At 37.6% G+C, this 15031-nt stretch overlaps 1 protein-coding gene across 1 annotated transcript in view; it reads right to left on the reverse strand.

Moving 5' to 3' along the window:
- Stmn2 (stathmin 2) overlaps positions 1-15031 on the reverse strand; it is a 52771-nt gene that overhangs the window by 18002 nt on the left and 19738 nt on the right. Inside the window, exons 2-3 of the mRNA XM_027950049.3 lie at positions 7642-7737; positions 1861-2033 (exon numbers count right to left, since the gene is read on the reverse strand). Of these exons, the coding sequence (XP_027805850.1) occupies positions 1861-2033; positions 7642-7737 (269 nt within the window). The remainder of the gene's footprint in view (positions 1-1860; positions 2034-7641; positions 7738-15031) is intronic.

Raw genomic sequence — 15031 nt, forward strand, 5'->3', positions numbered from 1 at the left:
TAATTTTCTCCACACCTTGCAGTACCATTGATGTTCTCAACCATGGTGCTGAATTCTGGTTTCTAATTTTAATTTCTGGTCAGTCAGTAACTTTGTATTGTGATCTCTGCACATCAACTTATGGCCTGAACATACACCTATGCCCATCTCTATACCTACCACCTGCAGGATGCCAATGTTTGGGTGGGTACTTAAGCTGTCTGAGTGTTCCAGTTGGTTATATCTGTTGGTAGCAAAGTTTTAGTGAACTGTAATTGAATAATTTAGTAGCTTTACTATGAGAAAAAAGCTATGAAAAAAAAAAACAACAAAAAGATAATGATTTTTTAAAAATGGCAATCTCTGTAGATATCCTTGGGTTAATAGTTCAGTTTCTTCCTATTTAAATCTGTATTCGTATCAGCAGTAATTGATACAATAGCGTGCGTGTGTGTGTGTAATATTCTTCAGATATTTGGAGAACCTCACTCTTAAGTGAAAATTAGATTATTATGTTATGTATCATGGGAAGACTTTTTTAAGCACAAAGGTTAACATTTTCTCATTCAGAAAATTTACCCTGAGAGCTTCTAATCTTTGGGCCTTTTATTTGATGTCAAACATTTATGTATATATGTGTATATATACATACATATGTATGCACATATACTATACACACCTGTAAGCACACATACACACACATGTGTTTGCTCTGTGTTCCTTGTTGGAGAATTTAGTCTAAAGACTAAAAGGATGCTATTTGTTCTCTTAGTAATTATTCAACACAGAAGTGTATAATATGTTGGCTGACTTTTTGTAGAGAGTGTCTTCATAAAATTAGAAAAGTATTAAAAATGCAGTTTCCACTTTATGTGGAGCATATGTTTAGTGACTACATGAGCCTAAAAATATATTATGAAAAAGTAACTGGGAAATACAATGTAGGAATGAATTACCTAAGATAATTCAATTTTTGTGTGATCAAGTGTACCTTGATGGGTGAACTACCAAAACCACATGGCTGGAACAGAGGTATTCAGGCAACTTCTCTAGGCATAGAGCCTCCAGGATGTCTTGGTATCCTCCAATCTTAATATCCTTGATATCTTAATATCTTGGCATCTGAGTACAGAAAATTAAAGATTTGGCAAGAGAAAAGCTCTTTAATATTGTCAGGGACCAATGACAAAATGAGAAAGAAAATAATCCCATCAAGGCTTAGAGATGGGTAGAGGAAGATACCAGAGATCTCAGAGAAGATGTTGGAAGGACTGACTTCAAGGGCAGACAGGGAGACTCTGAGGAGGAAAGGGTCAAGCTCTGGCCCTTAGCCAGAGGTGGCAAACCACATCTGGACTGGAAAGATCTCAGGGAGAAGAACTGGTAATTAATGGTTTCAAGGAAACCATGCAGGACACTGGGGGTGTGATACAGACCCTGATAGGGAACAATCACCACCTCTGGGCTCCACCCCTGGAGTCACCTAAGGCTGTGCTTTCTCTAGTGCGTTTGTGCTGCTGACTAGAGGAGGGAGGTTGCATAAGAGACATAAGAAAGGCAGCAGGACATTGAAGCTCTTTTAGCCTGCTCGAGATCTCCAGTTTTGGCTAGCCTCAACTCAGTGTTTGTTTAACTGAGGAAGTTATTACCCCAGAAAGCCCGACCCAGTGTCTACTGAAGACCTACACATGTGGAATGACAGGTTCAGGTGTCACTGTTCCCTGAAAACTTTACTTGAAGTGTATGTGTGTGTGTGTGTGTGTGTGTGTGTGTGTGAGAGAGAGAGAGAGAGAGAGAGAGAGAGAGAGAGAACTGGAGGAGGAGAAGGAGGGAGGAGAGGGAAGGAGAGAGAGAAGAACTTCAAAACCTATGGAAAATTACCTTTCTTCTTTCCTCTGCAGCCTCCAGTTTTTTCTGGATCTCCTCCAGGGACAGGTCTTTCTTCTTTGGAGAAGCTAAAGTTCGTGGAGCTTCTGAGATAGGAGATGGTGGCTTTAGGATCAGCTCAAAAGCCTGGCCAGAGGCACGTTTGTTGATTTGCTTCACTTCCATATCTAAGAAATGAAAATCGGAGAATATTAAGCAAGTGGAACTTGAAGCGGAGGCTTATTTTAATAATTTGGATTTCAGCAATTAAAAGTAGTATATTTTTTTCTAGGAAAAAATAGAAATAAATTGCTGCAAATGATAATTTGCTCTACATTAGTTTGAACGTATAAGACCTCTCTTTAGTAGAACTGTGGGTATATTTTAACAGAATAAATATTTAGCTTTCAAGAACTCAACAATGTCTGCAAGAAGTTGAATAATGTTAGGCATACTTGCAAAAAATAGCCTGGATTTATTTTAGACTGAGGTCTATTTTCCTTTTGGATAAATATGAACTTTGCATGAAAATCAAGTAGCACAGATTGATTGATTGATTGATTTGGAATTACCATGACTGCAGGCACATTTTGGTTAGATGGAGGAGGAAAAGAACACAGTTATCAGATTCTCAGATATAATTATGTGTGTGTCTGTAGGACCCTGCCTGTGTGTGTGTGTGTGTGTGTGTGTTTGTGTGTGTGAGTGTATAAATTACATATTATTGCAGTATTATCATTCCTGTAGCAGGGATTCACAGGAATTTTGTTAGAACCAATATAGGCCCCTAAGCAGTTGGAGTATTTGACAAAGTCAATGCTAATGTGAAAAACATCCTGCTGGTTTTTGACTTGTCCATCTGTATGTTTGCTGCTCCCAGTGATTAAATGTGGGCATCCTTGTCTTCAAGATGATCATAATCTAATGGGGACAATGGACATGAGCCCACTGTAATATCTTCATTCCTATTTTGTTGCTATTTGGAATATCCTCCTTCAGCACAGCTCAGATGCAGTCAGGAGCCAGGGAGAGTCATTGTAGTTGTGGGGGTGAGGGGACAACATCTCCTTACTAATATGTATACATACATGTGGAATAGCATTCAGACTTTAAAAAGAAGGAAATTCTGCCATTTGCACCAACATGGATGAACCCGGAGGACATTATACCAAGTGAAAAAAGCTTGGCACAGAAAGACAGATACCACACGATCTCACTTGTATGGAATCTGAAAAAAGTGGAACTCATAGAAATAGAGTAGAAATGGTGGTTACCAGAGCCTGAGGGTAGGGGGTGTGGAGATGGGGAGATGTTGGTTGAAGAGTAAGAGATTTCAGTTAGACAAGAAAAATACATTCATGAGGTCTATTGTACAAAATGGTGAAATGAATTGTGTTCTTAAAAATTGCTGAGACAGTAGATTCTAAGTGTTCTCACCAAAAATGATATATGATAAGTAAATGGTATAATAATGTTATTTAGTTTGATTTAGCCATTCTGCAATATATGTATATTTCAAAACATGTTGTACTTCACACTCATATATAATATTTTATTTGTCAATTATAAAAACTCCTGAAGAATGGCTAGCTAATTTTTTTTTTTCACCAGTGGCTTATGTGGTAAAGACAAACAGATTATTAGGACTTCAGGTTTTACCCCCAAATAATGTGATTTATAATATAAAATAATATAATTTTTTTAATTTATTTTTTTTATTGTTGGCTGTTCAAAACATTACATAGTTCTTGATATATCATATTTCACACTTTGATTCAAGTGGGTTATGAGCTCCCATTTTTACCCCATATACAGATTGCAGAATTACATCAGTTACACATCCATTGATTTACATATTGCCATACTAGTGTCTGTTGTGTTCTGCTGCCTTTCCTATTCTCTACTATCTCCCCTCCCCTCCCCTCCCCTCCCCTCCCCTCTTCTCTCTCTGCCCCCTCTACTGACATTCATTTGTCCCCCTTGTATTATTTTTCCCTTTCCCCTCACTTCCTCTTGTATGTACTTTTGTATAACTCTGAGGGACCTTCCATTTCCATGCAATTTCCCTTCTCTCTCCCTTTCCCTCCCACCTCCCATCCCTGTTTAATGTTAATCTTCTTCTCGTGCTCTTCGATCCTACTCTGTTCTTAGTTACTCTCCTTATATCAAAGAAGACATTTGGCATTTGTTTTTTAGGGATTGGCTAGCTTCACTTAGCATAATCTGCTCTAGTGCCATCCATTTCCCTGTAAATTCTATGATTTTGTCATTTTTTAATGCAGAGTAATACTCCATTGTGTATAAATGCCACATTTTTTTATCCATTCATCTATTGAAGGGCATCTAGGTTGGTTCCACAGTCTTGCTATTGTGAATTGTGCTGCTATGAACATCGATGTAGCAGTGTCCCTGTAGCATGCTCTTTTTAGGTCTTTAGGGAATAGACCGAGAAGGGGAATAGCTGGGTCAAATGGTGGCTCCATTCCCAGCTTTCCAAGAAATCTCCATACTGCTTTCCAAATTGGCTGCACCAATTTGCAGTCCCACCAGCAGTGTACAAGTGTACCCTTTTCCCCGCATCCTCGCCAGCACTTGTTGTTGTTTGACTTCATAATGGCTGCAAATCAAAACCACCCTAAGATACCATTTCACTCCAGTTAGATTGGCAGCCATTATGAAAATAATATAATTTACAACAAAAAAGAGCAATAGCATGTGCCAGGACACTTACAACTACACAACTTATAACAGTGAAATATAATGATCTTTTTTCTTTCTTTTTTTTTTTTTTTTAGAAAAACTTCAATGGTCTGTTCTCGTTTTTAGCTGTCTTTGTGTTCAGTCCCAGCTGACATCCCTCTGATGTCAGCTTGTCTTTGTTTGCAGCCTGAACCTTTCCCAGATTAGGTGGTTCTCTGTTGTGCATCACTAATCTTCAGGTATAGTTGTCCCTTGGGACTTTTGGGTGATTATTCCAAGATCCCTTGAGGATACCCAAATCTGAGGATGCTCAAGCCCCTTACGTAAAACAGTGTAGTGTTTGCACGTAACTCACTCACATCCTCCTGAACACTAACTGGTTGCAGATTACTTATACTATCAAATCCAAAGTAAATGCTCTGCAAATAGTTATCATACTGTATTGCTCAGGGAATAATGGCAAGAAAAAAAGCTCATATGTGTTTAGTACAAACACAGTTTTTTTCTCAAGTATTTTTGATCTTGAGGTTGGTTGAATCTGCTGATTCAAAACCCTGGATATGGAAGGCCTCCCGTATTTGAGAATAGTTACAATGTCCACTTTCAAGTCTTTTCCCCAGGTTAAACACCCTCTGTGCCCTAGAGTAAAATTGCTCCCTAAACCTCTAATTTATTGATGTCCCTTTTAAGTTGTAGCAAAGAGCTGGCCAGGTCTCCAGGCCAGCTCTCACTAGAGCAGAGCAGAGCAGAGCAGAGAAGCAGCTTCACTTCTAATGTGAAGATGATGCTTCCACTGATATTCTTCTGGGCAGACACAGCGCACAGTGAGGCTGCAGTCAGGTAAACCCCAGGCTGACAGATCCCTAAATGCTAACACATAATCTAGTCATAGCTAGTTCGGCAAGTATATTGGAAATCATGTTTCTTTTTTTGGTATCAGGGATGGAACCCAGGGGCGCTTAACCACTGAGATATATTCCCAACCCTTTCTATTTTTATTTTGAGACAGGGTCTCACTAGATTGCTTATAGCTTTGCTAAATTGCTGAGGTTGGCCTCAAACCTGTGATCCTCCTGCTTCAGCCTCCTGAGGATTACAGGCATGAGCCACCACACCCAGCCACATTTTTTTTTTAAAGGTAAAAGTATTTTTAAATTTCCTGAAGGCATTCATGATTATACTTATATTTTAAATGACTCAATAAAAACTATGTAAGCCTACGGAAAAGGGTTACAAGGGAGCATGGGAAAGTAGCTTATTTAGTAAGCTGATGGAATTTTAAATAGTTTAGGTTAGACTTTGGAGTCAGAACTTCCTGTATTTGCATTAGTATAGTAAGTGTCTCTTGTAGCTATATGACATGGGAACATTAAGTCCTTTAAGTTTTCATTTCCTTATTAAAAGACAGAGAACAAAAGAGCACTTTTCTCATAAAATTGTTGTAAAGATCAAAAAATAAAAGACACTTAATATAAATCACAGGCCATGGCACTGCCTGTTTATAAAGGTAAACGGTAATAATAATTATTATTGTTAATTCCTGTTAGATTGTCAGATTATCATCAAGATAGAAATACAAGGATGGTGAGTTAAAAACTTCAGAAATTTGAAATTCCCCACCTACTTTCTTTGCAAAGCAGTGCATGAGTGCTAATGGACTTGGGTCCTTAGTGCTAACTCAACATCTAAGAGCTGGTGATAGGGAAGTTTTGCTTTCTTCTACCCGTCTCCTCCGTCCCTAAGCTGGAAGAAACCACCATGGCCTCCTCTCTCCTACCCACTGTGTTCCACTTCCTGATCATTTGTATACTGGAAGACTCTTCTACTAAGCCCTGAGTCTCTTGAAGGTGGGGACCACTCCATATTAGTCTTTGGACCCTCAGTGACAATATGGAGATATTAGATTCCCATAGGAAACACTGCTGGATTCCCAGCTGCAGCTACATCTGGCAGATAATAAAGATCTGTGTAGTTTATTTGTTGACTGAATGAACGTGTTACAAAGTAGGCATTGGTTCTGCATTCCAGTGAAAATTATGGTTGGAACGCAAGAGCCCTTAATTAGCACTTGCAATGATGGCACCACAACAGAACAACTTGGAGGGAAAATATTTGCCTTTGAGTCCTCAAATAGGCTTTAAGGGCATACAAGGGGTTACCGGCTACAAGGTCATTTTGTCTTGTCTTGAATGTCTTTCTTTACACGTGTGGAAAGGAAAAATAATTGTGAGCCTATCAGGTAGCAAACTATGCCTCAGCTATACCTGACATCAAACGTTTTGATGACTGAATTGGATGAAGATAATATTGTTGATAATAACAGTTACCATTGTCAAGTGCTTGAGGGGCCAGGCTTGGTACTGATGTTTGACTTGCATTCAGTCATTTAAACTTCATGGCATCCCTGGGAGGAGATGCTAGTGTTAAATGAAGCCCAGAGAATCTAAGTGTTGGCTTGCCCGAGGCCACGTGGAGAGTGGCAGAGTCAGAAAGGAAACCAAACTAAGCACAATCAATCAAGATAGATCAGACCTAGAAGGTTGTGCTTCAGTGAAGTTGTCATGCCAGCTCTTTAGGGGGTTGTCCTTTTAATTCCTCTTTGCCTGGGGCCTCAGTCATTAGTCAGTTTTGTTTTTTTAATTTGCTTACTGTTAATGAACTTGTTGGTATACATATGCAAAATACAGGAACTTCATAAAGAAAAATAGTGATGGTTCTTAATTTTCTCTTGAGCATTCTAAGTATAAAGCATTTTGTTGCAAATGCTGATCTATTCTAATTGCAGCTTAATATATATTACATTATTTGCTAAGAGAAGCCTTAGACATATTGTGCATGTTGATCTACTGGATGTGGTTGCTAATAACAACCCAGTCATGCTTCCTAAGAGACATTAATGTGCTGTTGTTAGCACCAAATTCAAACTGTTTTGAGCAATAGGCAATCAATAAGACCTAATAGCCAGACACAGCAAGTCAATAGCGAGATCTACAAAAATATTGATTTAATTATACCAAGAGCTATGAGAAGGAAGCAAATATAAGCAAGCTTTTGCAAATGATCTTGCTGGCAGGGCTTCTCCATTTAGGCACTCACCATCATAAGTGTAGATGTTGATGTTGCGAGGTTCCGGGTAGAAGCAAGAGCAGATCAGTGACAGCATGGACAGCTCCTTCATTTTTTCCTTGTAGGCTGAAAAGAAAGACTCAAGTTAGGATCTTTTGTTTTCTGAATTGCTTCTGAATGCTTCTCTAAACTTGGAGAATAATCGTAAGCCTCCTGCAGAATGAATACCGCCAGGTACACTGCTTTGCTTTTTTTCACAATGAATAAAAATGTCGACAAAGCTCTGAGAAGCACATTCCTTATTACAGAGGACATGAATTGCATAGTATTGCAAGTTAGTTAAAAAAGTTAGATAGGATAGGAGGGAGAAATAGGAAATATATAGAGGAAACAGGCACAATTAGCAGAGACATGCCTGTTCTAGAAAATGTAAGAGCAGGTCTATTGTATCCAAGGAAGATTCAGGAGGGTTCAGCCTGAACCACCACATACTCATTTGGGCACAGTCAGAGAACTCAGTTACTAAGTAGGTACATCCTCGAGGGACTTATTCTTGCTGCTTTCTTTTTATCCTCAAGTACATTTTCTTATCTTTCCCTCTTCTCACAACCACTGGGATTTGTCAAGCAGCTGCAGGACTTCAGGCTCTGCTGTTCCTCCTCCCCCTCTCTATTTCATTTTCTCCTTTCCTGTTGAAGAGGCCTCTTCCTGCCGAGGTAAACTTGGTGAGCATCTCATTACTATTGGTTTTAAACAGAAAGGGATAAGAATGCAGGACCCTCACCTTTATTGATTATCTAATTAATAAAATCAGTAAGTGAAGGAAAAAGGAAGAAAAGAGGCATAAGAAAATAAGGCATACACAGAGGCTATGACCGAGCACATGGAACCTAACAGGTAACATTTGCATCTTGACAAGGTCATTTAATCATCACTGTAACCCAAGGGAAAGTGAAGACCTTAGAAAGGAAAGAAATCCTAGAAGATGAGTTTGGACGTTATTGACAGGTGCATCTTTTTTTGTCCACTAAGAAACGGATTCAATAATTAGATGCTTAGGAGCCACAAAATGTTAGAATGAGAAGTTTCTAAGAGCAAATAGGAAACTAAGCCCCAAAGAGGCCAAAGTCCATACATGGACAATGATGAAGATGGGATCTCTGGATAAAATGCAGTAAATCAATCTATCTCAAGATTGCTGAGAGTTTTCTAGCTTACGTACAGAAGGAGACCCAATAGGCCACAGTTAGGGCTGAGAATGCTGGCATATTGTTGAACCACATACGGAGATCAAATATTTTCAGTTGTGTATAATAATTCAACCTGACACGTTGATAGGACCTACTAAAAGAATCTCTGCTGCTTATTACCTTAAAATAAACGACACAATTTACCATGTGCCATAGAAGTCCTGGCCATTTGCATTCCGAGAAACTTTATTAAATGCCTTTGCAATTTGAGAAGGCTGAGCCATACTTCTTTGTTTTATTTCTTTTTCTTTTTAAATATATTTTTTAAGTTGTACATAGTACCTTTATTTTATTTATTTATTTTTAATGTGGTGCTGAGGATCCAACCCAGTGCCTCGCATGTGCTAGGCAAGTGCTCTACCATTGAGCTCCAGCCCCAGCCCCTGTCTTATGTCTTTATTTGGTTAATATTTGGTTAATGAAATTCCATCCTTTATAAAGACCTAAGCAGATCTTTACTTGAATGTTCAGTGTGAATCACAATTTCTATCAGAAGTTAGCACATTTGGTGGTTTAATACATTTAATTCCATGAGCTGACTGAAAACAATAACATCCAGGCTTTTTTCGGATGGTGGTAACTGTTTTGTAAGAAAATGCAATATGGCATCCAAAAAATTTTTGCAAAATTAAATATACAGTTAGCCATCCATATCAGTGGGTTTCACATTCATGGATTAAACCAAACTTTGATGGAAAATATTCAAAATAAAAACTGCTTTGGTGCGGGACACATAGACTTTTTTCAGTAATCTGGAGATGATTTGAAATATGTGACAGGACATGTGTAGATTATATGCCAATACGATGCCATTTTAAATAAGGCACATGAGCAACTGCAGATTTTGGTCCTGGAACCAATCTCCATGCATACTGAAGAATGAATATATATTATAGGCATCAACTTCATTAAGAAATAATTTATACATAAAAGAGAAGATTTTCCAACTCATAAAGTAGTAATGGATTAAATTTGTAGAATTTCTGCTGAATTTAATGAATTTCTACTGAAGAGAATGTTCCTCAACATCTGTCCTTAGTTTCTTGGAAATTAAATTCATAATGTTCAGTAAGACCATGACTCTAACTATGCTTGAGAAGCTAGGGAAGAGAGGGGAGTGTAAAGACTGTCAGGGACCAACACACACAGAGCCCCAGGCATGATGAATAATCTTGACTGTTTTGGACTGAATGTTTGTATCAATTCCCCCCTCCATTCATATGTTGAAATTTAATCCCCAACATGATGGCATTTAGAATCAAGGTCTTACAAAGTAATTAGGTCATCCAGGCAAAGCCCTCCGAAATGGCTCCTTAAAAAAGGCCAGAGAACTAGCTCAATCTCTTTCTGCCACGTGAGGATACAAGAAATGGGCACCTGCCTATAATGCCGTTCACTACTCAAAGTGTCCTGGCTCAGCCATTCTGATCATTTTAGCAATAGGAAGTGTCTGAACACGTTGAAAGGAGGAGAGCCCTCACAGGATCTTCTTTTTGGAAAGATTTTTTTTTTCTGACCTTTTTATGCAGGATACACCAGGAGGCACATCAAGAAACAAATGAATATGAGTGGGCAGGGAATACAGTGTGGCTTAGGATGCAAAGGGGAAAGAAGGAAGATGCAGGAGACCTCATGAGAGAAGAGCAGGTAGGAAAGAATGACTGAATTTGGGGATAAGTTTCTGAAAGAGTGAGGAGGGAAGAGTGTGAAAGATCCCTGGAAGTTTTCCAGAAAAGTGTCCCTAACCTGAGTCTGGTTAGATGGTTTGATCTGAGGAAAACAGGATGAGGGCTCAGCAGTGAGATATAAATAATTTGGATATTTTAAAAAATTAGCTACAAAAGAATCTCTGGCAAATGCAAAGGACTATGAGAAATACGCTAATAAGGTTTCACCACTGATATTTCCATGCTTTGAACAATCATTTCTTTATGGGTATATAGAAAACAACACATATTGATCTTCTCACTACATTCCAATACCAAGCAATGTTGAATGTGTTTGCAAGAATGTAGGACGTGATAGGTAATTCCAAACACTTTTTTTAAATGGTTGGTTGCATTTGCTATTAACTATTAATGTTTGAGAGTTAAGTGCATTTCTCTGGTGAATTCGTTTAAAATTCATCCCACATGAAGTATAATGGTTCTGTAGCAATAGTCACTTAACCTAATGATGTGTAAACACTAATTGTACTATTCCATTCTTCCAAATGGCTACAATGAACCATGAGTTATATAGTAACAGAGACTCTTTAGTGAGCACAAACAATGTACGAGGGCATTTGCATGCATCTCATTTAATCATCTCCACAATGCTATGAGAAAGGTACTATAATTAGTGTAAATTGACAGATGGGGAAAAAAAAAGACTCAAGAGAGTTTGTTCTATGTGTCTAAAGTCTGATGGATTTCCAAGTGTGATGTTTATTTTGAATGTAGGTCTGTCTGACTCTGACTTGTTTTAATACTCTTCACTTCCCCAATAATTTGCTCAGATGTTTTGCCATTGTCTTCACTGTCCACAATATTTCTAACAAGAATAACATTTTTTATTAATTTTTAAAGTGTCATATTGATTGTTAAGGTAAAGTGTCTTAAGGCTTTTTTCTCTTTCCAGTTTTATTTGGCATTTGCTCCTTAGTTAATTCCCACATGTGAGTGGGGATTGACTACATGGCTATTGTACTTTAGTTTCTTGGTATCATGGCAGATTGGTTCTGGGACCACCCTCTCAATGCCCAAATCTGAGGATGCTGAAGTCCTTTATATACAATGGTGAATTAGGAAATGAAATTGATCAAATTATGTTATATGTATGTGCAAATATTCCACAATGAAACCAGCTATTCTGTGTAACTACAATGAACCAGTCTGAATTAAATAATAAAAAATAAAATGATATTGTATCTGCCAATAACCTACACACATTTTCCTGAATGCTTTAAATGATCTCTAGATTGCGTATAATACCTAAGCAATACAAATGCAATAAAAATATTTGTTATACTGTACTTTTTAGGAATAATGATAAGGAAAAAGTCTTCAAGTTCAAATTCAGTACAGATGAATGTTTAAAAAATATTTTCAATTCACAGTTGAATCTATGATGCAAGACCCATGGATACAGAGGGCTGGATGTTACATGCTCTATAAAGTTTTTGATATAGGTCATACTGGGTAATATATATTGGTTACAGAGATGGTTAGAGACCTCAGGAATAGTTTTTCAAAATAATATACAGTTTCAATAATCAGCTTTGATTTTGGGATAGATTAAGACAGTAAAGAGATTTGCTTACTTGGTAAAATAAAAAATAGAAACACACACATGCATTTCCCTAATTCTTTTAAACATGTAAACTCTGAGCTGTTTGCTCACTTTCAAATACATCTCAATTTTATATAGATCTTGTTTTAAGAAGAAAATAATATATATATTAGTCATGACATTATGCTCCATTATTTTTAAAGGCCCAAACAATTAGAAGGAAGTGGCTTAAATTTTTTCAATTTTCCACTTCATTTGGCTGATGTGGGAAGAACCATTCATTTGAGTTCTCATACATATTGTTTTGTTGTTATTTAATTTGTAATTGGTGTACAATCAACATTTTTTCTTGTTATTCATTCTGTGCCACTGTTTGATTCCTTAGTTTTGCCTTATGTTGAGTGGGAAAAATGAGTTAACTGTTTTAGACTTCTTGCTGATAATACTTTGGAAATGTCATTGATATACTAGTTTTGGAGGAAATATCTGAACAGGGTTCTTTGTCCTGACACTTTGGCATTCTGGGAGACCATACGGATGCATTGGAAGACTGCATGGCTGCCCCATGACTTGTGTTTTAGGTGGATGCCACTGAAGAGTCCCTGGGGTCTGTCAGCACATCGCCTTTCCCTTTTCTTTTTACTTTTATTTTGTTCCTTGAGATCACATTAATTAGTCTAAGAGGGAGGTTTTCTTGGCAAGTCTCAAAGAGTCACTTTGGATTCAACTTAAATTGCTTTTGAAACGTCTCTGGGGAGATAGTAAAGGATACAGTCAAATGCTATAAAATGTAGGACGAAGATCTCTTGTGCTTGGTTTTACAGCAATTAGATTTGCATGGCTTCTTATAAAAGGACAAAAGCCCTTTGCTTGAAACTTACTAATTTATGTAAACAATCACAAACCATTTTTTTTTTCAAGGAAGAATATTGTCACCCAGGCACTCTGGGGTGATAACTGTGGACCCTACTTCCCTGGCCGTCCCCAGCTGGTGCCAAGGATTTCAAAGGTCAACAAACAACGGGAGAAACAACACTCTGATAATTGATTCTAAAAGAGCTAGGACTATACCCGCTACACTGCTGCTCTTCTTTTTCCGTCCTTTCTCTCTTTTCCCCACTACTTGATTCTTTAACATGGAGAGCAATTAGCTACCTATAGCTCTTTTAGGTACTTTTTTTTTTCTTTTTTCATTTCATAAATTTAAGCTTCTGTCTGGTGCTTGTTTTAACTAGATTGTGACCACGCTGTGTCTGTGTTTGGTAGTTTGCCTGCTTTGGAGTCCTACAACTGAAGGTCAGATGATGATGATGATGATGATGATGATGATGATGATGATTACTCAGGTATGTCATCTTATTTAGAAATATTTTTGGGACTTCCATCACTGTGATATTTTTCTTTAAAGATGAAAGTGAATAACATAATTTTATTGAAAATACTACTTACATACTATAGTGGCTCAAATTGGAGCATAAAAATATTTTGGTTGATGAATATGTAACTGAAGATGTAACGTTTAGAAAGAAAAATAAATCACTCAGATTTTTAAAGGCTTATTTTAACATCCCAGAAAAAAATCACTGATATGAGGTAATGCTCTAGATATTTCTGCTGTGGTGATGTAATGCTAATTGGTTTAACATAAAATTAGATTCAATCTGCATTCATTCAACACATCTCTCACTACAAGAATTATGGTCTCTTCAGATAGCGAAGTTTTGAAAGATTCATATTTTGACCAACCAAAGCATCCCAGTTTTTCTGTAGACTATAGCTATCCAATCAAATAAAAGGACACTGAGCAAGGTTAAAACAGAACAACCCATCACTTGGGTGTTACAGAAACATATGAGGCTCTTAAATTTCAATTCAAAGGATTTTTGGCCTCAGTAAAATGGTGACAAGGAAAAGAAACTGGATGACATGAATCAGTTCCTGTGATCAACACTATAATAAAAGCAGTAAATTGTCCCGACCTGGATCTCACCTTACTCTTGATTCCTTAAAGCTCCTGCTGTGTTTAATGAGAGCTCCAATACATCATGCAGGGTCTTGTCTTTTTTTTTTTCCTTCCCCTGATGAAAGAAATTCTTATAGTCCTTGATGGAGACTAAACTGTAGTCAGAACTATACTGTAGTTTAAAGGAACATTAGTACTTAATCTGCTTCTGTGTCAAGATTTTATCGCCAAGCCTAATTCTGCGTACTGAGGGATTTCTCCCATTCCCAATCCCCTAAATGCTTCTACGTAGCAGTAACAAACCTTGAAGTAATAGCTAGGATGGTTGTGACTTATAATGAGGCAAAGCCAAGATATTAAAACCTGTCTGTTCATCTGGCTACATAGAAATCGCTCTAAGGATGACTTTGCTCTTCCTTCTGCAGTTTCCTGAGCCGGAAGGCTCTTGCTGAAGGCTGCTATTGCATTTTCTGGGTTGATCCTCCAAAATGGCTGAACATGCCTCACATTCATAATACAGCAAAACTTGACATTTCTTATGCAGAACGATTGTTGCATCTGTGGAGTCAATATCCAGAGTGGCAAATGTTTTGGTCACCAATAATAAGGACATTAGTCTCTTGCTCACTTTGTTGTAATAGCTTTTCTCCAGAAAGTAAACCCTGGATTCTACTTCACATGAATTTTAGAATTTGGTGTGACTTCAAGGAAGGCTATATATATAGTAGATTACCTATTATGTTCTCAGTGAAAGCAGGAACTTTCAGAGATGGAAAGTGCAAGACTTTTATTACAGTGAAAAAGAAATCGTAAAATCCAGATGACTTTATCTCAGTTCATGGGCCAGGTGACTTTTTCATTTGAATTAACCAGTGGTTTGAATACTGAAGATACACTTAATGAGTTCAAAGGAACCCTATTTATCATCACAGGATGG

Source organism: Marmota flaviventris, chromosome 15 (assembly GCF_047511675.1).
Source record: "Marmota flaviventris isolate mMarFla1 chromosome 15, mMarFla1.hap1, whole genome shotgun sequence".
Taxonomy (NCBI): domain Eukaryota; kingdom Metazoa; phylum Chordata; class Mammalia; order Rodentia; family Sciuridae; genus Marmota; species Marmota flaviventris.